Source organism: Cyprinodon tularosa, unplaced genomic scaffold (genome assembly GCF_016077235.1).
Source record: "Cyprinodon tularosa strain WSP-4 unplaced genomic scaffold, ASM1607723v1 ctg236, whole genome shotgun sequence".
In the NCBI taxonomy this organism is placed as follows: domain Eukaryota; kingdom Metazoa; phylum Chordata; class Actinopteri; order Cyprinodontiformes; family Cyprinodontidae; genus Cyprinodon; species Cyprinodon tularosa.
In genome coordinates this window covers 963,173-990,140 of record NW_024038883.1, presented here as the reverse complement: position 1 = coordinate 990,140, position 26,968 = coordinate 963,173, and the positions used below count along the sequence as shown (strand labels likewise).

At 46.7% G+C, this 26,968-nt stretch overlaps 1 protein-coding gene across 12 annotated transcripts in view; it reads left to right on the top strand.

The window, feature by feature from the left end:
* The window catches only part of LOC119784895 (transcription factor 4-like), a 292,976-nt gene that overhangs the window by 147,239 nt on the left and 118,769 nt on the right, over nt 1-26,968 (top strand). For all 12 annotated transcript variants that reach the window (XM_038287164.1, XM_038287162.1, XM_038287169.1 and 9 more), the window contains one exon: nt 4,935-4,993. In XM_038287164.1, the coding sequence (XP_038143092.1) occupies nt 4,935-4,993 (59 nt within the window). The remainder of the gene's footprint in view (nt 1-4,934; nt 4,994-26,968) is intronic.

Sequence of the window (26,968 nt, the reverse complement as noted above, 5' to 3'; positions counted from 1 at the left end):
CATTTTTATTTTGTTTTTTCTGTTGTTTCCTTAATAAACTCAGAAGGGAAAGAAAACTGATGTTTATCTATAATCTTCTTGATTTCAGTTGATTTTTATTTTTCTGCCAGAATCAGAAATACTTTAATAATCCCAGAGGGAAATTACTTTTGTTACAGTTTTATATAATATATACACACATCCAACTAGACAATATAATAAAGATAAAAAATAAGAATAAAAAGAGATAAAATATTTACACATATAGCTCTTCTGTACGTAAATCTATGCAAAGATAACTTTTAAAAAAGCTGATCTGCGACGGCAGATTTTAATCGCTTCAGAAAATAAAATAAAACGTTTTTGAAAAAAGGAAATAAAAAAAGCGACATGCTAACACGCTAATGTGGCTTTATTGTCCTCCAAAGATGGCTGCCGGGGGGGGTGGGGGGGGGGTTAACGTGCACTGCAGGTAGAAATTAAGCGCTGCTCGCTGTCTGTCTGTCAGTGACGTGTTTTTATTTAAAGATGGAGCTCCTGCCAGACCCCCCCCCCCACCACCACCTTTCACTTCCCTGTTTTCTTTATTCAGGATGTTTCAGTGTTTTAACCTGATGAGGTCATAAACCTAATATCTGGGTTTTATTTTAATAGAACTAAGCAGCTGATTGGCTGCTGCTCTGGTTTCGGTAGAAATATAAACGGTTGCTTATTCTACATGTTTACATGTGTGAGACGGAGAGCACATCTGTGGTAGCAATTTCCTGTACTTTGTGTGTGTGGGGGTGTCTTTGTATGTGTGCCAAACGGGTCCAGCTGGCATCGGTTGGAGCTGAATCTGACGCCCCCCCCCCCCCCCCACACACACACACGCACACACACAGGCGACCACATTCCTGCTCTATACGCCTGTAATTATTAACCTCTTCTGCATCGACTACCATGTTGGCGAGCGTTCAATGGCGGTCTATACTCGCCTGATTCCAGCCCTGCAACACGCTTCATCCATTTCATCCGCACCGACAGCGCCGCGTAATTGCACGCTAACTGCGCTTTGATATTTGGACTGGCTGCAGATTTTGGTGTTTTATCCAAAAAAGAAGGTAAAAATAGTGATGGCGGCGGCGTGCCGCTCAGAGGAGGGGAAGCTGGAGACGCGTTTCAGAAGTATCAGCTCATCAATCCTCCGTCTAAAGCCTCTGGGCGTCTGATGTTTGGGGTTCGTCCCTTTCAGGATCGTACCGAGGCGGCCCTGAGAGCATAGATATAGAATATAGAACAGCAGATCAATAAATTACTAAGGTGTAGATAAGAATCTGCTTTACTTTTATTTATAGTACAATGTTGGATGAATTAAAGAGGATTATTTTGTAGCTGAATGAGTTTTTTTTAAATAAAAAGTAAAAAAAGTATTAATACACAGTATTTGCATACACTCAGCGGCCACTTTATTAGGTACCCCATGCTAGTAACGGGTTGGACCCCCTTTTGCCTTCAGAACTGCCTCAATTCTTGGTGGCATAGATTCAACAAGGTGCTGGAAGCATTCCTCAGGGAGTTTGGTCCATATTGACATGATGGCATCACACAGTTGCCGCAGATTTGTCGGCTGCACATCCATGATGCGAATCTCCCGTTCCACCACATCCCAAAGATGCTCTATTGGATTGAGATCTGGTGACTGTGGAGGCCATTTGAGTACAGTGAACTCATTGTCATGTTCAAGAAACCAGTCTGAGATGATTCCAGCTTTATGACATGGCGCATTATCCTGCTGAAAGTAGCCATCAGAAGTTGGGTACATTGTGGTCATAAAGGGATGGACATGGTCAGCAACAATACTCAGGTAGGCTGTGGCGTTGCAACGATGCTCAATTGGTACCAAGGGGCCCAAAGAGTGCCAAGAAAATATTCCCCACACCATGACACCACCACCACCAGCCTGAACCGTTGATACAAGGCAGGATGGATCCATGCTTTCATGTTGTAGACGCCAAATTCTGACCCTACCATCCGAATGTCGCAGCAGAAATCGAGACTCATCAGACCAGGCAACGTTTTTCCAATCTTCTATTGTCCAATTTCCATGAGCTTGTGCAAATTGTGGCCTCAGTTTCCTGTTCTTAGCTGAAAGGAGTGGCACCCGGTGTGGTCTTCTGCTGCTGTAGCCCATCTGCCTCAAAGTTCCACGTACTGTGCGTTCAGAGATGCTCTTCTGCCCACCTTGGTTGTAACGGGTGGTTATTTGAGTCACTGTTGCCCTTCTATCAGCTCCAACCAGTCTGGCCATTCTCCTCTGACCTCTGGCATCAACAAGGCATTTCCGCCCACAGAACTGCCGCTCACTGGATGTTTTTTCTTTTTCGGACCATTCTCTGTAAACCCTAGAGATGGTTGTGCGTGAAAATCCCAGTAGATCAGCAGTTTCTGAAATACTCAGACCAGCCCTTCTGGCACCAACAATCATGCCACGTTCAAAGTCACTCAAATCACCTTTCTTCCCCATACTGATGCTCGCTTTGAACTGCAGGAGATTGTCTTGACCATGTCTACATGCCTAAATGTGTTAACGAGCAGTTGGACAGGTGTACCTAATAAAGTGGCCGATGAGTGTATATTTAATATATAGTGAGGTACAAAAAGGGATCAATGAGTAGCATCTGTTGAAGTGCAAAATGCTACAAAGCATGCTTTTAGCTAGCAATGCGTACAAGCGTTTGTTGTTCACCCGTTACTAAAAATATTAGAAATCGTCCGCCCTGTTTTTAGGATGTACGGCTTTGGGACGCCATCATTTCCCCCCAGAAACTTTGCTCAAATTTTCTAAAATTCACAAGCAGCAGCTGCTGGAGTTGGAAACATTTAACTTTAGCTGCTGGACGCGCCGCATCAACCAATGAGAGAAGCTGATCTGGGAGCTGGCAGGGAGTCAGACGCTGCGCTGCTGATGCAGAGCGCTATGATCACTCCTCTGAAACAGTTTATTAAAATGTAGAAACCTGTTTGGAAACAATGAATGGATGGAAATTATTAAACTCCTAAACCAGCAGCAGCGCTGCAGGTTTTTCCTCTCCGTGTTCCGTCGCTGTTGTAATTCCAACAGCTCTAAAGTCTCAGGTGAAAAGCAGAGAGAATAATCCGAGAAATAATCAGAGTCTCAGCTGCGAGTATTCTTGGAGGGTTGGCTATTTTCCGATTGGGTTTGTGACGAGTGACGGTTGCTTAGCAGGCCGACTAATGAGTCTCTAAAGACAAACACTCGTCCAGTGAGGCTCAGAAAAACCAGCATTAATATTCTAAATAAAACGGATGGGTTTATAGATCTATGTTTTCCCTTCATCAGAGGGTTTCATGTCTGAACACTTTCAATATGGCGTCCGAGTGTTTGAGCTGAAACGTGTTTGTTTTCTGCTCTCCAGGCGGATTTTTTCTTTCCTCTGATCAGAGCAGCTTTGACTCAAATACATCAATCCTTCCTCTAAGCTACTGATGAGGAACTATTTTATTTCTCTTCTTCTCTATATTTTCATTTAGTTAAAAGTGAAGAAAATAATCTCTAACTTCTGTGAAACAAGCTGCATATTCCAGAAGATAATCTGTACATTTTTAACAGCACCTGGTTATAAGTTAGATTATAACGTTGACCAGTCATCTCAGGTTTCCAGTTAGAACCAGTTTATTTGATCCTTTAGGACTGGAACATGTTTAATGGTCAGACTGACGACTCAGAGGTTCAGCATCTATCAGCCGGTTTTCCTGAATCAACTTCAGCTCAGAAGTTCCCGCTCTGTTCGGCAGATGTGATGTCAGAGCGGCCATGTTTGATGCAAACAACTGAAGCGTTGGATTCAAGACGGATTTGGTGAATAACTGGAAGCGATCGATGGAAACCCATGGAAACTTGTGCTGTAGTTCTGTGTTTTGGCCACAGGTGGCAGCATCATTAGAAAACTCCCTGATGCCTCTTTAGGTTCAAAGAGTCATTTCTGACATTAACCCTTCAGTTTCCACAGAATGAACTTATAAGATTAAAGGATGTTCGTTATAAACTCCTGAAATCATCAGGCTAGTTTTGATTAGCATCGGTCAGAATACCGTTTCCAAGGAAACCAAACCTGTTACTGTTGGACATTAAGCTGTAGGTCAGGACGGCATCTTCAGGCCTCATTAAGGGACCTTCAGCAGAATCAGAGGCTTCCTCAGAGCCGCTGTGAGACAGACCTCTACAGGAGGTCAGACACCAACATCCGGAACAGGAGATGCAGCAACGTTTCTTTTCTCTTTAGGATTAATGAAGAAGAAGTACAGATGGATAAATATTAATCTGTTCCTTAAAGTAATGAGTGATTTCCAGGAAGTAACCTGGAAGATTAAAAAGTATCCAGTTAGTTATGGACATAATTCAAGCTTTGAACTGGTCTTTGATCATTAAAACATAAAGGAGACACCAAGCAGGCTCTCAATTAATAAACATCATGAAATAAGATGATGCCGGTTTTATTTATTAATTTACTACATTATTTAAATACGAATTTCATATTAATTTGATTATACTTTCTTAATAATTATACAATTAAATTTTAAAATGCACAATTAAATAATCAAATGTTTCCATGAATTATTAAAAACCAATAATGTTTATTTATTAGATCATGAAATGTTATTTGAAATATATATGATTTTTAAAATAAATTGAATGAATTTATAAGTATAGATAATGATAAAGTAATTATTTGTATATTTAGGTTGTTCTTTAAACGTCATTCATGTTCTGGAAGAGAAACCAGAAGGTGGGAAAAGTCGTGGATATTTCTGTGTGGAAGAAGCGAATTCATCAGATTTGCAGGAAATCAATAAACTTCCTGGTTTTATTATAACTGCAGCTCCTCCTGCAGATCTGCAGTCATCAGATAAAGTGAGAAAATGGCTAACTGTGCTTTTTTTTCCTCGTCTAGGTAAATCGGAGAGGAGTTCGTACTCGTACAGCAGGGAGTCCAACCCACACTGCCATCAGGTCAGTTCCACTTTAAAAGCTCTATGTATTCAGCCCCGCCTGCGGGCAGCTGGCCGGGCGGCTACCTGGGCTGATATCTGGGCTGCTAGCCGTGCTGCTAGCCATGCTGCTAGCCGGGCGGCTACCTGTGCGGATAGCCGGGCAGCTACCTGGGCTGATATCTGGGCTGCTAGCCGTGCTGCTAGCCATGCTGCTAGCCGGGCGGCTACCTGTGCGGATAGCCGGGCAGCTACCTGGGCTGATATCTGGGCTGCTAGCCGTGCTGCTAGCCGGGCGGCTACCTGTGCTGCTAGCCGGGCGGCTACCTGTGCGGATAGCCGGGCGGCTACCTCGGCTGATATCTGGGCTGCTAGCCGGGCTGCTAGCCAGGCTGCTAGCCGGGCGGCTACCTGTGCGGATAGCCGGGCGGCTACCTGGGCTGATATCTGGGCTGCTAGCCGTGCTGCTAGCCGGGCGGCTACCTGGGCTGATATCTGGTCTGCTAGCCGGGTAGCTGGCCTGTGCGGCTACCTGGGCTTTATGCTGGTTCGCTGTGTGAAAGTTGGAGCGATTTGTTGCTACTATCTGGGTTTCAGGTTAATGGATGTGAAACGGTTTGTTTTTCTGTCCTGAATGACGACGATGATGATGATGATGATTTTCTACGATCGTTTTATCTGTAATTTAATGTCTAACTTGATGGAGATTAAAGAAAACCAAAAAAACCAAAATGTTTCAGGAAAAGCTTTTTATTAAACGAATGTTTTTATTGTTAATTTCAGTCCCAATCAGTCGGGTTTATTTTACTGTAAATCCATGTTTTTATCTTTAATAACTTTTTATTCAGTCAGAATGAGGACGTTAACCCCTTCATGGCCAAACCGTTTGATTGACATACGGGGCCTTCCCTCAGGATCAGTTATTACACAGTTAATGTGAAGGGCCTTTGATAAGCTCCTGTTACCATGACAACTGGGTTAGAGTTAGGCCCCATTAGTCATTGGCCCCGTGTGTCATGGGCCCCGTGTGTTGTGGGGCCCGTGTGTTGTGGGGCCCTTGTGTTGTGGGGCCCCGTGTGTCATGGGCCCCGTGTGTTGTGGGGCCCTTGTGTTGTGGGGCCCCATGTGTTGTGGGGCCCGTGTGTTGTGGGGCCCTTGTGTTGTTGGGCCCGTGTGTTGTGGGGCCCGTGTGTTGTGGGGCCCTTGTGTTGTGGGGCCCTTGTGTTGTGGGGCCCCTCTGTCGTGGGCCCCGTGTGTTGTGGGGCGCGTGTGTTGTTGGGCCCTTGTGTTGTGGGGCCCTTGTGTTGTGGGACCCTTGTGTTGTGGGGCCCCTGTTCCATGGGCCCCATGTGTTGTGGGGCCCGTGTGTTGTGGGGCCCTTGTGTTGTGGGGCCCCATGTGTTGGGAGGCCCGTGTGTTGTGGGGCCCTTGTGTTGTTGGGCCCGTGTGTTGTGGGGCCCGTGTGTTGTGGGCCCCATGTGTTGTGGGGCCCGTGTGTTGTGGGCCCCATGTGTTGTGGGGCCCGTGTGTTGTGGGGCCCGTGTGTTGTGGGGCCCGTGTGTTGTGGGGCCCGTGTGTTGTGGGGCCCGTGTGTTGTTGGGCCCGTGTGTTGTGGGGCCCGTGTGTTGTGGGGCCCTTGTGTTGTTGGGCCCGTGTGTTGTGGGGCCCGTGTGTTGTGGGGCCCTTGTGTTGTGGGGCCCTTGTGTTGTGGGGCCCCTCTGTCGTGGGCCCCGTGTGTTGTGGGGCGCGTGTGTTGTTGGGCCCTTGTGTTGTGGGGCCCTTGTGTTGTGGGACCCTTGTGTTGTGGGGCCCCTGTTCCATGGGCCCCATGTGTTGTGGGGCCCGTGTGTTGTGGGGCCCTTGTGTTGTGGGGCCCCATGTGTTGGGAGGCCCGTGTGTTGTGGGGCCCTTGTGTTGTTGGGCCCGTGTGTTGTGGGGCCCTTGTGTTGTGGGGCCCGTGTGTTGTGGGGCCCGTGTGTTGTGGGGCCCTTGTGTTGTTGGGCCCGTGTGTTGTGGGCCCCATGTGTTGTGGGGCCCGTGTGTTGTGGGGCCCATGTGTTGTGGGGCCCGTGTGTTGTGGGGCCCGTGTGTTGTGGGGCCCGTGTGTTGTGGGCCCCATGTGTTGTGGGGCCCTTGTGTTGTGGGGCCCGTGTGTTGTGGGCCCCATGTGTTGTGGGGCCCTTGTGTTGTGGGGCCCTTGTGTTGTGGGGCCCGTGTGTTGTGGGGCCCTTGTGTTGTTGGGCCCGTGTGTTGTGGGGCCCGTGTGTTGTGGGCCCCATGTGTTGTGGGGCCCGTGTGTTGTGGGCCCCATGTGTTGTGGGGCCCGTGTGTTGTGGGGCCCGTGTGTTGTGGGGCCCGTGTGTTGTGGGCCCCATGTGTTGTGGGGCCCTTGTGTTGTGGGGCCCGTGTGTTGTGGGGCCCGTGTGTTGTGGGGCCCGTGTGTTGTGGGCCCCATGTGTTGTGGGGCCCGTGTGTTGTGGGGCCCGTGTGTTGTGGGCCCCATGTGTTGTGGGGCCCGTGTGTTGTGGGGCCCATGTGTTGTGGGGCCCGTGTGTTGTGGGCCCCATGTGTTGTGGGGCCCGTGTGTTGTGGGGCCCGTGTGTTGTGGGGCCCGTGTGTTGTGGGCCCCATGTGTTGTGGGGCCCTTGTGTTGTGGGGCCCATGTGTTGTGGGGCCCGTGTGTTGTGGGGCCCGTGTGTTGTGGGGCCCGTGTGTTGTGGGGCCCGTGTGTTGTGGGCCCCATGTGTTGTGGGGCCCGTGTGTTGTGGGCCCCATGTGTTGTGGGGCCCGTGTGTTGTGGGCCCCATGTGTTGTGGGGCCCGTGTGTTGTGGGGCCCGTGTGTTGTGGGCCCCATGTGTTGTGGGGCCCGTGTGTTGTGGGCCCCATGTGTTGTGGGCCCCATGTGTTGTGGGGCCCGTGTGTTGTGGGCCCCATGTGTTGTGGGGCCCGTGTGTTGTGGGCCCCATGTGTTGTGGGGCCCGTGTGTTGTGGGGCCCTTGTGTTGTGGGGCCCGTGTGTTGTGGGGCCCGTGTGTTGTGGGGCCCGTGTGTTGTGGGGCCCGTGTGTTGTGGGCCCCATGTGTTGTGGGGCCCTTGTGTTGTGGGGCCCTTGTGTTGTGGGGCCCGTGTGTTGTGGGCCCCATGTGTTGTGGGGCCCCATGTGTTGTGGGGCCCTTGTGTTGTGGGGCCCTTGTGTTGTGGGCCCCATGTGTTGTGGGGCCCCATGTGTTGTGGGGCCCTTGTGTTGTGGGGCCCTTGTGCCCTGTAGTACTGCTTTGCTTTTGTCATCATCGCCATTCTTTTAATATATTTTTAAAAAACTAATTTTATATTTTTACTACAGTAAACTGAAACCTCCACAGTTGCTCTTAAAGTCTAGAATTCATAGTTCTATATAGAAACACGGCGTTGGATGAAGGATTTCCATCCCGGATCATTTCTGCTTTGTAAACTTCTGAGTTTTATTTAAAATAGAGAAGAAACGTCTGTGATCCTCATAAACAACATCTGGGAGAGAAACTTTAGAATTTATCGTTTATTTCCAACTTCCTAAACTAAATGTAATTAATTTTAAACATAAAGATCATTTTTTCCTGATCAGAGCAGCAGGTGTTATTAGCGGTTTGGTAAAAGCTTTGTGTCATTTCTCATGGAAGCTAAAGATCTGCTGATAATTAAGACGTACAGATGCTGGTTACATTCTGGAAGCGTAGCTCTACTTTGATGGCCTCCAATTTAGAAAATGCATCAGATTTATTCCAGCTGTTAGAAATGTTCTGCCTGATGTTTGTGGATTTCTATTGATTTTCTCAGCAGCAGATAATAATTATAGATGTTATGCTAAAAGGTGTTCACTTTATGATGAATAAATGAAATGAATTCATCAGATCTTCTGCAGATCAAAAGGTTTGAGATGAAAGCTGATGGATAATTAGATCTGCTCTCACTAAATACACGGTGGTACTTTTAAAACTCTACAGAATGTTGGTGGATAACTAAACCTTTATCTGAGATAATCTAGTTTCAATATCTATAAATCCTTGAAAACATGGTGACTGAAAACGGAAAGTACTTGTTTATTTCTAGAAGTAACTTCTTTGTTTTTTTTAAGGTAAATAAACGTCGGTCTCTTAGAAAGCAGAAACATGTCGACTTTAGAGAAAGTTCTAGAAAGCAATCAGTGAGTTTTAGAAAAGTATTTAGTAAAGTTAGGAAATAAAATCAAATAGTAGCGCTGAACTTTACATCATTATCATTTAAGTTTGGGAAAGTCTTCTAACCGAGACCCAGAATCACTATTACTGCCATACGTACATGGAGGGTACGCTGAGGGTACGCTGAGAGTACGCTGAGAGTACGCTGAGAGTACGCTGAGAGTACGCTGAGAGTACGCTGAGAGTACGCTGAAGGTACGCTGAGAGTACGCTGAGAGTACGCTGAGAGTACGCTGAAGGTACGCTGAGAGTACGCTGAGAGTACGCTGAGAGTACACTGAGAGTACGCTGAGAGTACGCTGAGAGTACACTGAGAGTACGCTGAGAGTACGCTGAAGGTACGCTGAGAGTACGCTGAGAGTACGCTGAGAGTACACTGAGAGTACGCTGAGAGTACGCTGAGAGTACACTGAGAGTACGCTGAGAGTACGCTGAAGGTACGCTGAGAGTACGCTGAGAGTACGCTGAGAGTACGCTGAGAGTACGCTGAAGGTACGCTGAGAGTACGCTGAGAGTACGCTGAGAGTACGCTGAAGGTACGCTGAGAGTACGCTGAGAGTACGCTGAGAGTACGCTGAGAGTACACTGAGAGTACGCTGAGAGTACGCTGAAGGTACGCTGAGAGTACGCTGAGAGTACACTGAGAGTACGCTGAGAGTACGCTGAAGGTACGCTGAGAGTACGCTGAGAGTACGCTGAGAGTACGCTGAAGGTACGCTGAGAGTACGCTGAGAGTACGCTGAAGGTACGCTGAGAGTACACTGAGAGTACGCTGAGAGTACACTGAGAGTACGCTGAGAGTACGCTGAAGGTACGCTGAGAGTACGCTGAGAGTACGCTGAGAGTACGCTGAGAGTACGCTGAAGGTACGCTGAGAGTACGCTGAGAGTACGCTGAGAGTACGCTGAAGGTACGCTGAGAGTACGCTGAGAGTACGCTGAGAGTACGCTGAGAGTACGCTGAGAGTACGCTGAGAGTACGCTGAGAGTACGCTGAGAGTACGCTGAAGGTACGCTGAGAGTACGCTGAGAGTACGCTGAGAGTACGCTGAGAGTACGCTGAAGGTACGCTGAGAGCACGCTGAGAGTACGCTGAGAGTACGCTGAAGGTACGCTGAGAGTACGCTGAGAGTACGCTGAGAGTACGCTGAGAGTACGCTGAGAGTACGCTGAGAGTACGCTGAGAGTACGCTGAGAGTACGCTGAAGGTACGCTGAGAGTACGCTGAGAGTACGCTGAGAGTACGCTGAGAGTACGCTGAAGGTACGCTGAGAGCACGCTGAGAGTACGCTGAGAGTACGCTGAAGGTACGCTGAGAGTACGCTGAGAGTACGCTGAAGGTACGCTGAGAGTACGCTGAGAGTACGCTGAGAGTACGCTGAGAGTACGCTGAAGGTACGCTGAGAGTACGCTGAGAGTACGCTGAGAGTACGCTGAGAGTACGCTGAAGGTACGCTGAGAGTACGCTGAGAGTACGCTGAGAGTACGCTGAGAGTACGCTGAAGGTACGCTGAGAGCACGCTGAGAGTACGCTGAGAGTACGCTGAGAGTACGCTGAGAGTATGCTGAAGGTACGCTGAAGGTACGCTGAGAGTACGCTGAGAGTACGCTGAGAGTATGCTGAAGGTACGCTGAGAGTACGCTGAAGGTACGCCGAGAGTACGCTGAGAGTACGCTGAAGGTACGCTGAGAGTACGCTGAAAGTACGCTGAAGGTACGCTGAGAGTATGCTGAGAGTACGCTGAAGGTACGCTGAGAGTACGCTGAAGGTACGCTGAGAGTACGCTGAGAGTACGCTGAGAGTACGCTGAAGGTACGCTGAGAGTACGCTGAGAGTACGCTGAGAGTACGCTGAGAGTACGCTGAAGGTACGCTGAGAGTACGCTGAGAGTACGCTGAGAGTACGCTGAGAGTACGCTGAAGGTACGCTGAGAGTACGCTGAGAGTACGCTGAGAGTACGCTGAGAGTACGCTGAGAGTACGCTGAGAGTACGCTGAGAGTACGCTGAAGGTACGCCGAGAGTACGCTGAAGGTACGCTGAGAGTACGCTGAAGGTACGCTGAGAGTACGCTGAAGGTACGCTGAGGGTACGCTGAGAGTACGCTGAGAGTACGCTGAAGGTACGCTGAGAGTACGCTGAGAGTACGCTGAAGGTACGCTCAGAGTACGCTGAAGGTACGCTGAGAGTACGCTGAGAGTAGGCTGAAGGTACGCTGAGAGTACGCTGAAAGTACGCTGAAGGTATGCTGAGAGTACGCTGAGAGTACGCTGAAGGTACGCTGAGAGTACGCTGAGAGTATGCTGAAGGTACGCTGAGAGTACGCTGAGAGTACGCTGAAGGTATGCTGAGAGTACGCTGAGAGTACGCTGAAGGTACGCTGAGAGTACGCTGAGAGTACGCTGAAGGTACGCTGAGAGTACGCTGAAGGTACGCTGAGAGTACGCTGAAGGTACGCTGAGAGTACGCTGAGAGTACGCTGAAGGTACGCTGAGAATACGCTGAGAGTACGCTGAGAGTACACTGAGAGTACGCTGAAGGTACGCTGAGAGTACACTGAGAGTACGCTGAAGGTGCGCTGAGAGTAGACTGAAGTTACGCTGAAGTTACGCTGAAGGTACGCTGAGAGTACGCTGAGAGTACGCTGAGAGTACACTGAGAGTACGCTGAAGGTACGCTGAGAGTGCGCTGAGAGTATGCTGAAGGTACGCTGAGAGTACACTGAGAGTACGCTGAAGGTACGCTGAGAGTACGCTGAGAGTACACTGAGAGTACGCTGAAGGTACGCTGAGAGTGCGCTGAGAGTACGCTGAAGGTACGCTGAGAGTACGCTGAAGGTACGCTGAGAGTACGCTGAGAGTACGCTGAGAGTACACTGAGAGTACGCTTAAGGTACGCTGAGAGTGCGCTGAGAGTACGCTGAAGGTACGCTGAGAGTACGCTAAGAGTACGCTGAAGGTACGCTGAGAGTGTAGTAACATGTCAAACGGTAGTACTATCAGCAGAGGAGTACTTTCTTAGTCCAAAGGATTACTTTTACATTCTGAAGAAGTATCCTGGATTTAACCTCAATGATAAAAAGTATTATAGTACTTCTCAATCGAAGTACGCAGTGAGTCAAAGGATTGAAGTTCTGTCGCAGAAAAGAAGCAGAAGACTCATCCATCCATCCGTCCATCATCCATCCATCCATCCATCCATCATCAATCCATCATCCATCATCCATCCATCCATCCATCATCCATCCATCCATCATCCATCCATCCATCCATCATCCATCCATCCATCATCCATCATCCATCCATCATCCATCCATCATCCATCCATCCATCATCCATCCATCATCATCCATCATCCATCCATCCATCATCCATCCATCCATCATCCATCATCCATCAATCATCCATCCATCATCCATCCATCATCCATCCATCCATCATCCATCCATCCATCATCCATCATCCATCATCTATCCATCATCCATCCATCCATCATCCATCCATCCATCCATCATCCATCCATCCATCCATCATCCATCATCCATCCATCCATCATCCATCCATCCATCATCCATCCATCATCCATCCATCCATCATCCATCCATCCATCCATCATCCATCCATCATCCATCCATCCATCATCCATCAATCCATCCATCCATCATCCATCCATCCATCCATCATCCATCATCCATCCATCATCCATCCATCCATCATCCATCCATCCATCCATCATCCATCCATCCATCCATCCACCATTCATCCATCATCCATCCATCCATCATCCATCCATCCGTCCATCCATCATCCATCCATCCATCATCCATCCATCCATCCATCATCCATCCATCATCCATCCATCCATCCATCATCCATCCATCCATCATCCATCCATCCATCCATCATCCATCAATCCATCCATCCATCCATCATCCATCCATCCATCCATCCATCATCCATCCATCATCCATCCATCATCCATCCATCCATCATCCATCCATCCATCCATCCATCATCCATCCATCATCCATCCATCCATCCATCATCCATCAATCCATCCATCCATCCTCCATCCATCATCTATCCATCCATCATCCATCCATCCATCATCCATCCATCCATCCATCATCCATCCATCCATCCATCATCCATCCATCCATCCACCATCCATTCATCCATCCATCATCCATCCATCCATCATCCATCCATCCGTCCATCCATCCGCCATCCATCATCCATCCATCCATCATCCATCTATCCATCATCCATCCATCCATCCGTCCATCCATCCATCCATCCGCCATCCATCATCCATCCATCCATCATCCATCTATCCATCATCCATCCATCCATCCGTCCATCCATCCATCCATCCATCCATCCATCATCCATCCATCCATCCACCATCCATTCATCCATCCATCATCCATCCATCCATCCATCATCCATCCATCCGTCCATCCATCCGCCATCCATCATCCATCCATCCATCATCCATCTATCCATCATCCATCCATCCATCCATCATCCATCCATCCATCCATCCGTCCATCCATCATCCATCCATCCGTCCATCCATCCGCCATCCATCCATCATCCATCCATCCATCATCCATCCATCCATCATCCATCCATCCGTCCATCCATCCGCCATCCATCCATCCATCATCCATCCATCCATCCGTCCATCCATCCGCCATACATCCATCATCCATCCGTCCATCCATCCGCCATCCATCCATCATCCATCCATCCGTCCATCCATCCGCCATCCATCCATCATCCATCCATCCGTCCATCCATCCGCCATCCATCCATCATCCATCCATCCGTCCATCCATCCGCCATCCATCCATCATCCATCCATCCGTCCATCATTCCGCCATCCATCCATCATCCATCCATCCTTCCATCATCCATCCATCATCCATCCATCATCCATCAATCCATCCGCCATCCATCCATCATCCATCCATCATCCATCCATCCATCATCCATCCATCCATCCATCATCCATCCATCATCCATCCATCATCAATCCATCATCCATCCATCATCCATCCATCATCCATCCATCCATCATCCATCCATCATCTATCCATCATCCATCCATCCATTATCCATCCATCCATCATCCATCCATCATCCATCCATCCATCCATCATCCAACCATCCATCCATCCATCATCCATCATCCATCCATCATCCATCCATCCATCCATCCATCCATCATCCATCATCCATCCATCCATCCATCATCCATCCATCCATCATCCATCCATCCATCCATCCATTATCCATCCATCCATCCATCATCCATCCATCATCCATCGATCCATCATCCATCCATCATCCATCCATCCCTCCATCCATCATCCATCCATCATCCATCCATCCATCCATCATCCATCATCCATCCATCCATCATCCATTTATCCATCCATCCATCATCCATCCATCATCCATCATCCATCCATCCATCCATCATCCATCCATCATCCATCCATCCATCCATTATCCATCCATCCATCATCCATCCATCCATCATCCATCCATCCATCCATCATCCATCCATCATCCATCCATTCATCCATCATCCATCCATCCATCATCCATCCATCCATCTTCCATCCATCATCCATCCATCGATCATCCATCCATCCATCAATCATCCATCATCCATCCATCATCCATCCATCATCCATCCATCCATCCATCATCCATCCATCCATCATCCATCCATCCATCCATCATCCATCCATCCATCATCCATCCATCCATCTTCCATCCATCATCCATCCATCGATCATCCATCCATCCATCAATCATCCATCAATCATCCATCAATCATCCATCCATCTTCCATCCATCCATCATCCATCCATCATCCATCCATCCATCCATCAATCATCCATCCATCCATCATCCATTCATCCATCCATCATCCATCCATCATCCATCCATCCGTCCATCCATCCATCATCCATCCATCCATCATCCATCCATCATCCATCCATGCATCCATCCATCCATCATCCATCCATCCATCATCCATCCATCCATCATCCATCCATCCATCAGCCATTCATCCATCCATCATCCATCCATGCATCCATCCATCCATCCATCCATCATCCATCCATCCATCCATCCATCAATCCATCATCCATCCATCCATCCATCCATCATCCATCATCCATCCATCCCTCCATCCATCATCCATCCATCATCCATCCATCCATCCATCATCCATCATCCATCCATCCATCATCCATCCATCCATCCATCCATCCATCATCCATCATCCATCCATCCATCATCCATCCATCATCCATCCATCCATCCATTATCCATCCATCCATCATCCATCCATCATCCATCCATCCATCATCCATCCATCCATCCATCATCCATCCATTCATCCATTCATCCATCATCCATCCATCCATCATCCATCCATCCATCCATCATCCATCCATCAATCCATCCATCCAGCAATCCATCCATCATCCATCCATCAATCCATCCATCCATCATCCATCCATCAATCCATCCATCCATCATCCATCCATCCATCCATCAATCCATCCATCATCCATCCATCAATCCATCCATCCATCCATCATCCATCAATCCATCCATCCATCCATCATCCATCCATCCATCCATCCATCCATCCATCCATCCATCCATCATCCATCCAGCAATCCATCCATCCATCATCCATCCATCATCCATCCATCCATCCATCCATCCATCAATCATCCATCCATCCATTCATCCATCCATCATCCATCCATCATCCATCCATCCGTCCATCCATCCATCATCCATCCATCCATCATCCATCCATCATCCATCCATGCCTCCATCCATCATCCATCATCCATCCATCCATCATCCATCCATCATCCATCCATCCATCAGCCATTCAACCATCCATCCATCATCCATCCATGCATCCATCCATCCATCCATCATCCATCCATCCATCCATCATCCATCAATCCATCCATCCATCCATCATCCATCCATCAATCCATCCATCCATCCATCATCCATCAATCCATCCATCCAGCAATCCATCCATCCATCATCCATCCATCAATCCATCCATCCATCATCCATCCATCAATCCATCCATCCATCCATCCATCCATCCATCATCCATCCATCCATCCATCATCCATCAATCCATCCATCCATCATCCATCCATCAATCCATCCATCCATCCATCCAGCAATCCATCCATCCATCCAGCAATCCATCCATCCATCATCCATCCATCCAGCAATCCATCCATCCAGCAATCCATCCATCATCCATCCATCAATCCATCCATCCACCCATCCATCCATCCATCATCCATCCATCCATCATCCATCCATCCATCATCCATCATCCATCCATCCATCATCCATCCATCCATCCATCATCCATCCATCCATCCATCCATCCATCATCCATCAATCCATCCATCCATCATCCATCCATCAATCCATCCATCCATCATCCATCCATCCATCATCCATCCATCCATCATCCATCAATCCATCCATCCATCATCCATCCATCATCCATCATCCATCCATCCATCCATCCATCCATCCATCATCCATCAATCCATCCATCCATCATCCATCATCCATCCATCCATCCAGCAATCCATCCATCCATCATCCATCCATCAATCCATCCATCATCCATCCATCAATCCATCCATCATCCATCCATCCATCCATCCATCCATCATCCATCCATCAATCCATCCATCCATCATCCATCCCTCAATCCATCCATCCAGCAGTCCATCCATCATCCATCCATCATCCATCCATCCATCCATCAATCATCCATCCATCCATCATCCATTCATCCATCCATCATCCATCCATAATCCATCCATCCGTCCATCCATCATCCATCCATCATCCATCCATGCATCCATCCATCCATCCATCATCCATCCATCCATCCATCCATCATCCATCCATCCATCAGCCATTCATCCATCCATCCATCCATGCATCCATCCATCCATCCATCATCCATCCATCCATCCATCCATCCGTCATCCATCCATCCATCCATCCATCATCCATCAATCCATCCATCCATCCATCCATCATCCATCCATCAATCCATCCATCCATCATCCATCCATCCATCAATCCATCCATCCATCAATCCATCCATCCATCATCCATCCATCAATCCATCCATCCATCAATCCATCCATCCATCCATCCATCATCCATCCATCCATCCATCATCCATCAATCCATCATCCATCCATCAATCCATCCATCCATCATCCATCATCCATCCATCCATCATCCATCATCCATCAATCCATCCATCCATCCATCCATCATCCATCCATCCATCATCCATCCATCAATCCATCCATCCATCATCCATCCATCCATCATCCATCCATACATCCATCCATCCAGCAATCCATCCATCCATCATCCATCCATCAATCCATCCATCCATCATCCATCCATCAATCCATCCATCCATCCATCCATCCATCATCCATCCATCCATCATCCATCAATCCATCCATCCATCCATCATCCATCCATCAATCCATCCATCCATCATCCATCCATCCATCCATCATCCATCCATCCATCATCCATCCATCCATCATCCATCCATCCATCCATCCATCCAGCAATCCATCCATCCATCCATCATCCATCCATCAATCCATCCATCCATCCATCATCCATCCATCCATCCATCATCCATCAATCCATCCATCCATCCATCATCCATCCATCCATCATCCATCCATCCATCATCCATCCATCCATCATCCATCCATCCATCCATCCATCCATCATCCATCCATCCATCCATCCATCATCCATCCATCCATCATCCATCCATCCATCCATCCATCCATCATCCATCCATCCATCCAGCAATCCATCCATCCATCCATCATCCATCCATCAATCCATCCATCCATCCATCATCCATCAATCCATCCATCCATCATCCATCCATCCATCCATCATCCATCCATCCATCATCCATCCATCCATCATCCATCCATCCATCCATCCATCCAGCAATCCATCCATCCATCCATCATCCATCCATCAATCCATCCATCCATCCATCATCCATCCATCCATCCATCATCCATCAATCCATCCATCCATCCATCATCCATCCATCCATCCATCCATCCAGCAATCCATCCATCCATCCATCCATCATCCATCCATCAATCCATCCATCCATCCATCATCCATCCATCCATTCATCATCCATCATCCATCCATTCATCATCCATCAATCCATCCATCCATCCATCCATCATCCATCCATCCATCATCCATCCATCCATCATCCATCCATCCATCATCCATCCATCCATCATCCATCCACCTGGTCCTTTTGTTTCAGGCAGCATCAAACTAAATGAGGGAAAACATTAAATGAATCAAATCTCTCTGCCTTTCTGGCTATTTTCCGAGTGGGCTGCTGTCAAATTATCCAGCTCCAGAGTATGAATGGCTCCTGATGGAAATTGTTGGAAATAGCAGATTAATTTACATGCTGGGCTGAGGTCCAACATCCTTGGCTGTTAGTGAAAAATTGAGAGCGAGCAGGGATAAAATAAAGCGTGGAGAGAGCGAGCTGACATGATAACAGCAGAAAGGTTTCCACTCATCCCTGTTTATGCTGTCAGTTTGCTTTCCTACTTTTTGTTTGGGGGCAGATTTTATGGACGCTTTGAACTTTGACCTTTGGCTGTAAAGGTACCTGATTATCCAGGCCAGTGGAGCCACGCTAGCATCAGCTCTAAAACCGATTCAATTCAAACCTTAGTGTTTCTGTCCCAGTTTTTTTACTCTGTTCACCAGTTTGACTCTAGAATCTGTTGATCTTTATCCTCAGTTTGTTTGAATTTAAAGCTTTGTGACATCAGACCAACTGAAAGGAGGATTTCACTTTATTTTAATGGTTTCTACTTTATTTTAATGGTTTTTACTTTATTTTAATGTCTAGAATGTTGTAATAGTTATGGATGCCGGTGAGAATCTGAACCACAGGCAAACCTCTATAACGCTTCATTAAGTCGCCTTCAGGAATTAAAGTTTCCTGTTTGTTATTATATGCGCTGAATTAGCTTTTATTTAGTTTTTATAATATTTAGGAATCATTTTTTACTGTGAAGGTTTTCTAATGATTTTTTTAAGTCGTGCCATTGGTGGCGTTCCCCAAGGTTCGGTACTCGGTCCTTTTTCACTGTAGTTTAGTATTTATTAGACCATTTTATATCCCAGTAGTTTGATCCCAACTAAACATTCAAATCAGTTATTTTTTAGCTGGTTTAGATTTTTTTGACCAAGGTAAATGATAATGAACACGTTTGTTGAAGTTCTGACGTAGTAAATCTTTACCTTACATGATTAATCAGCTGTTCCCGCCGTCCGCAGTCAAACTTCTATTTCAAAGTTTCCGGATAGCATGATATCGCTAACATTATAGTAAAACTATTAGCTAATAGCACATAAACCTGTTTCCATCTCTGGGCTAAGGTCATTTCCTGTTGCTTAAAAGCATATCAAAAACAAAACGGTGACATCATGCTAAGCGTAGCCATGTTAACACGCTGCGATGGATGGAAACACGTCTAACTCACATTTTCTTTGTGTACATTTAAAATGTTTTCCCAAAATGTCCGTAACGTGTTTGGATGGACTCCAAGCTAATGGACTCTGTTTGCGTCTTTTGAACCAAACAATTTATTTATTTATTGAACTCTACAGGACTATATATTGCGATATTTTTCCCAGCTTTCAATTTAAATATTAATAAAAAAGCAGGTGCTGTTTATGTTCATCAGAAGGTTTGATTATTGAGGTATTTTGGTATCCATATTGTTTGGAGTTTGAGTCAGTTCACGCAGAAACGGCGCCGCACAGCAACAGGGCTCCACAGCGCCATCTACCAGAGCGGAGGTGCAGAGGAAACGTATATTCCTGTTTTAGGAAAAATGTTTTCTAAAGGAGAAGTTTGATCAGCGAGAAATAATCAGAACGTTCGCGGTGATTTAATGAATTTAGCTTCAATCAGTACAAAAATAAAAACAATAAATTTTATCGCGATCACTGAGTCTGGGAGCGGCCATTTTTGCCCAAATATAGTAGCCCCTCCCTCCTGCCATCTTCCAGCAGTGACGTCACGGTGCGGTAAGCCTAGCGCCATTCTCCCCGCTTTCCAAGCTAAATCAATGGGAACTACTAGACACATCTGCAATCAACAACAATTATTGAAGATTTCCAGAGGACTTCACCATTGAAATTCACCAGAGCTATAGTGAAACTGACAATGCCCACGTGCATGGCAGCTGGATGCTGGAATACATCGGGTAAAAGTGAAAAAAAGAGTTATTCCACCTTTCTGATTCCTGATCCTCCACGGACGGGTTGGTCGTTGGATCGCCAACTCGAAGAGGGAGGATTTGCCATCGAACTTCTGGCCAGAGAAAAAACCCGTAATATGTAGCCAACATTTGGAAGAAGAATGTTTTCAAGATGACTTGGATAATAGCGCGTTGTGACAAACACCAGATACAGCACTGGGACTTGATCAACAGCCGATACCGCACCGTGACGTCACAAACCAGTAGGTGGTAGTAGTGTTCTTTGACAAACATGGATGCCTCCAGTAAAGCACATTCACATGAAAATGACTCTGAATTAAAAACACTGATCATTTATTGAACAGGATGGAATCATTTCAGATTTAAAGAACTTTCAGAAGTTTGAATTCTGAATATGAGCGACTTTTCTTTTAAATCAATGTTAGAAACTGAAGGATTGATATTAAAATAGTCGACTGAAAATCCCAAAATATCCCCAGATCTATTTTTTCTCTCTCCTATTAGATCAGGCGTTTCTTTCCTTAAACACTGTGAGGCAGTGAGGACCTGGACTGGACTAGAAGGTCTTACTGAGTGCTCACAGGTCATGGAGAACCTTGTCCAGTTGAGCTTAGCTTTGGTTGATTTTAGTTCCTTCCAGTCTTTAGTAGAAACATTCAGTAGCTGAGTATCATCTGGGCTCCTGAGGCGCGGTGCAGACGTGGTATAAGCTACATATCACGTAGCACGGCCTCCCTATGGCTGCTATCTGAAGGCAGAGTGTGAGCGCGAGCAGAAGGAGAGTAATCACATGGATGAAGGGCTCCAAGTCGCTCCTCTTTGATTCAGCTGCGCTCAGCCACACCAAAGCAGGCGTCTAATGCAGCGATCGCCCTGCAGATCAGCTACAGCTGAGGCAGCAGAGGAGCGGCTCTGAGCTTCTGAAGAAAAGCAACATGAAAAAATCATTTAACCCTTCAGATGCACATTGAGCTGTTGGAGAAACGCTGAAGGCTAACATCCTCTGAAGCTCCACAGGAGATGCAAACACAGAGCAGGACGTTCCTTCCATAATATATGCATGAATGCGTTTGTCAGACATAATGCATGTAGCAAATGTATGTAGATGGACTTGAATTATGGGCATAAACAGGCTGGGAAACGCTGCAGCAGGGTTGCTTTCATCACCTGCTCCAACCTCAGCAGGTGCACCATCACCAGGAGCCGCTTCCTCTTTCAGTCCTCCATGAGCTGGAATGGCCCTTTAAACACTCCGGGGCCTCTTCAGTCACTCTGACCTCTGACCTCAGAGCTAATCTATCAGGTCGAGAGCCTGCTGAGAGACGCCGTCGTTAGCGCTGAACAGAAGCAGGACACAGAGCCTCTCAGCATCCTTCACTCTCCTGCTCCTCATATGTTTACTGGGGGGGGCGAAAATGTAGCCATCAGACAACAACCTGTTTCAGAAAGAAAGCCTGGAGCTCCGCCCACCAGATGACGGCTGACCAGCTCCACCAATCAGCAACCAGAGTCAACTTTGACATCCTGCCCAGTTTGATGCTGCTGCTAAAAGATTTCCTGATTCGTCAAACCGATGCTAAAGTAGAACTTCCCATGATGCTCCACATTCCTCATTTTAGGGAAGAAAGGGATTCTGGGAAGAGTTGACATAAAATACAACTTTAATCTCATAATATTACAACTTTATTCTCAGATTATTCTCATAATTATTTCAGCCGGGGCTAACGTCATTATTCCCCCACTAAATGAAAAAAGTCATAATTTATTATAATCTAGAGTCTATTAATAACAGGAGGTGAAATGCAGCTCCTAGCTTTGAATGTGATGATGTCATCAGTACGCTCCTGTTCTCCCAGAGTCCAGACTTTACTGGGTTCCAGTCAAGAACGGACTTGGCGAGGAAACGAGTCCGTACTGGCGTTCTAGTGAATTTAGAAAGTCTGTCCCCTGAGCTCATCCCTATTGGGCGTTCTCTGACCAATCAAACGGAAGCAGGAAGTGTAGCCCTATCAGCCGGTGGCAGAGAAACGCCAACAGGCCAATCCACAGCGATCAGTGCAGCAGGAATGTTGTGTTAAGGAGACGGGATCAGAGCTGCTCCTCGCTCAGACGCTCCCTCACAGCTGCTCTCCAGGTCCAAACACGCCACCGACGCCCGTGGATCCAGCTGCTCGCCGCTCTCCAGAGACTCTCAGCCGTCATTTAGTCTCATCTGCCGACCGCACAGATCGACTGGGCCTGATTTTGTTTGTGCCGTCAATCACTAACCCACCTTAAGGCAGGCGGCGGCGTGCGTGTGTCGGCTTACAGCCATAGACCACCCAGAGGAGTGTTTACCGTCATGGAGGAAGGAAGGCGCAGCCCGCTTCATCTCTGCCCTCTGCTCCTCATTTACTCAATAAAAACCAGCCTGAAGATCAACCCTTCCAATCTATGACCTGTAGTTCTAGAGCGGATCCTAACGATGGGCCCTCTGTCCCACATGGGGCCCCTGGTCCCCACATGGGGCCCCTGGTCCCCCATCCTATCCACATCCCAGACCCACCGCTGCTGATGGGAGACAAACGATAACAGATCAGAGTTAAATCATCCAACCATTAATCAGTAGCAGCAACAAAGACAACATCTACCGGATCTGTTTCTACTTCCAGTCCTTCCTGCTCTGAGGGTCCCAACACAGAGGCTTGGACTTTGACTAGGCCTCAGCAGGTCTGCTGCGTACCCAGTCTGTTAATGATAGATCTATGTACCCATTCTGTTAATGATAGATCTATGTACCCATTCTGTTAATGATAGATCTATGTACCCATTCTGTTAATGATAGATCTACGTACCCAGTCTGTTAATGATAGATCTATGTACCCATTCTGTTAATGATAGATCTATGTACCCATTCTGTTAATGATAGATCTACGTACCCATTCTGTTAATGATAGATCTATGTACCCATTCTGTTAATGATAGATCTACGTACCCATTCTGTTAATGATAGATCTATGTACCCATTCTGTTAATGATAGATCTACGTACCCATTACTGTTAATGATAGATCTACCGTACCCATTCTGTTAATGATAGATCTACGTACCCAGTCTGTTAATGATAGATCTAAGTACCCATTCTGTTAATGATGACTACCGTACCCATTCTGTTAATGATAGACTATGTACCCATTCTGTTAATGAAAGATCTACGTACCCATTCTGTTAATGATAGATCTACGTACCCATTCTGTTAATGATAGATCTACTGTACCCATTCTGTTAATGATAGATCTACGTACCCATTCTGTTAATGATAGATCTACGTACCCATTCTGTTAATGATAGATCTATGTACCCATTCTGTTAATGATAGATCTATGTACCCATTCTGTTAATGATAGATCTACGTACCCATTCTGTTAATGATAGATCTACGTACCCATTCTGTTAATGATAGATCTATGTACCCATTCTGTTAATGATAGATCTACGTACCCATTCTGTTAATGATAGATCTATGTACCCCATCTGTTAATTGTAGATCTACGTACCCATTCTGTTAATGATAGATCTATGTACCCATTCTGTTAATGATAGATCTACGTACCCATTCTGTTAATGATAGATCTATGTACCCATTCTGTTAATGATAGATCTACGTACCCATTCTGTTAATGATAGATCTATGTACCCATTCTGTTAATGATAGATCTACGTACCCATTCTGTTAATGATAGATCTACGTACCCATTCTGTTAATGATAGATCTACGTACCCAGTCTGTTAATGATAGATCTATGTACCCATTCTGTTAATGATAGATCTACGTACCCATTCTGTTAATGATAGATCTATGTACCCATTCTGTTAATGATAGATCTACGTACCCATTCTGTTAATGATAGATCTACGTACCCATTCTGTTAATGATAGATCTACGTACCCATTCTGTTAATGATAGATCTATGTACCCATTCTGTTAATGACAGATCTACGTACCCATTCTGTTAATGATAGATCTATGTACCCATTCTGTTAATGACAGATCTACGTACCCATTCTGTTAATGACAGATCTACGTACCCATTCTGTTAATGATAGATCTACGTACCCATTCTGTTAATGATAGATCTATGTACCCATTCTGTTAATGATAGATCTACGTACCCATTCTGTTAATGATAGATCTACGTACCCATTCTGTTAATGATAGATCTACGTACCCAGTCTGTTAATGATAGATCTACGTACCCATTCTGTTAATGATAGATCTACGTACCCATTCTGTTAATGACAGATCTACGTACCCATTCTGTTAATGATAGATCTACGTACCCATTCTGTTAATGATAGATCTATGTACCCATTCTGTTAATGACAGATCTACGTACCCATTCTGTTAACCATAGATCTGAGTCTCAGGAGAGCAGATTTATTCAGTAACCTGATGCGTTTTATACGTTTAATGTGCAGAAAAAGCTGTTTTTGTTTCTTCAGTAAAGCTGGAACCAATAATTTATTCAATAAATGATGGAATATCTTTTTAATTCAGCATATTAATAACTGGATAACTTCTCTGTCCGAACGCTTCGGCCCCTCCCATCCCGGCCGAGGCCGCTGCTCCCGTCGTTTCTCCACCTTCTGTGTTTCCAACGTGACATTTGACCTTTTCAGATCTCTTGTTCTGCTTCATGCTGTCAGACTGGTTCTGTTTCAGGGACGTGTTAATCCTGCAGGTCAGGCGGTAATCAGACGTAAACTCTCCTAAAACAGAACTGAGGGTTCAGTAGGAGGAACCAGGAGGTCAGCAGATCAAACCGCCTCATGCAGGAGCCAGCAGCTTTTTGAAGAACTTCTTGTCAGGCATCATGAGGCGACGCTGGGAGCTCCTCTGTCAGCGGCTTTAACCCTCTCCTGTCTCTGATGTGTGGAACATCAAACGCTGCGCTGTCACACGGTGTACACATAGAAACAGCCAGCCAGCTCCAACAGCTGGTAACAGATACCGAACAGAGCTGAGCTGTCACATCCACGCTGCAGAGCTGACACCCCCCCCCCCCCCCCCCCCCCCCCCCACTACGACACCCAGACGGCCCCGCCTCCATCCAGGAGATACTGAGCTACCTGCAGCACTCCAGAAGAACCTCCAGAATCCCGACCCGCTTCTGGATGCTTCAGAGACCACATCTAACTGCTGCATCTCTGCTCTTCACTCACATTAATTCTGCTATAAAACAAAAAAAAAATAATCACACCCTTCAAACTTTTCTACTTAAAATCATTTCTCTGATTTTTATGTGGTGGACCAGAACTTTGAGGCAGAAAACTAACTGGAACCTGTCTGATGTTCTCCCTGCTAGTTCTCCCGTTAAACAGGAAGTGGGTTCATTTTGATTCAGCTCATTTCCAGGGCTAACGACCCGCAGTCCTTGATGACATCATATTCCCGTTCTTTAACCATCCACGGATCTGAAAGCAGACCTGGTCAGGCTGCTGTAATACAGTAAAGTTTGTCTTTGACCGTTTCTCAATTCTCTAGAACACCAGTACGGACTCGTGTTCTCTCCAAGTCCGTTCTAGAACCCAGGAAAGTCTGGACTCTGGGAGAACGGGAGCAGAATAAATCTGGGTCAACAGCAGCGTACTGATGACATCATCACATTCAAAGCTCGTCTGGAGCTGCATTTCACCTCCTGGTATTAATAGTCTCTTGATAATAATAAATTATTACTTTTTTCATTTAGTGGAGGAATAATAATGAACACAGTCAAATAAACACAAATCAGATGAACATTTTAAATAAATAAACCAATCAAACCTCCATCAGAGCCAGCGGTCCTTCACAGACGTCTATGCAGAGAGAGGGCTGCTGCAGACGGGCTAACGTTAGCCCCGGCCGCTGCAGACGAGCTAACTTTAGCCCCGGCCGCTGCAGACGAGCTAACTTTAGCCCCGGCCGCTGCAGACGGGCTAACGTTAGCCCCAGCCGCTGCAGACGGGCTAACGTTAGCCCTGGATGATGCAGATGGCTAACGTTAGCCCGTTTTATAGAACAACGCCAACAGAAAAGAGAACTTTTAACTTAATCCTCTGAGCTCTGTGAGCGCTAACCTGGAAGCTGCTGCTGCCGCAGTGCATGCTGGGACAGCTGTCAGTCTGGAAGACGGACAAGTCTGCTCTGATGCATGCTGGGTAAAGAGGGAGGGGCCAGAACAACAGCCGGGGACTTTGTCCGTTCTGCTGTTCTAGTGAACTGGAACAGTTCTAGGGCTGAGGATGATGACGTTTCACGAGGACACGAGGACGCACAAGTACACATAGTGAGAAACGGCCATAGTTTCCTGAAAACACGTTGTAGCTTGATTAGCCTCTGCTAGCCCACATGTTT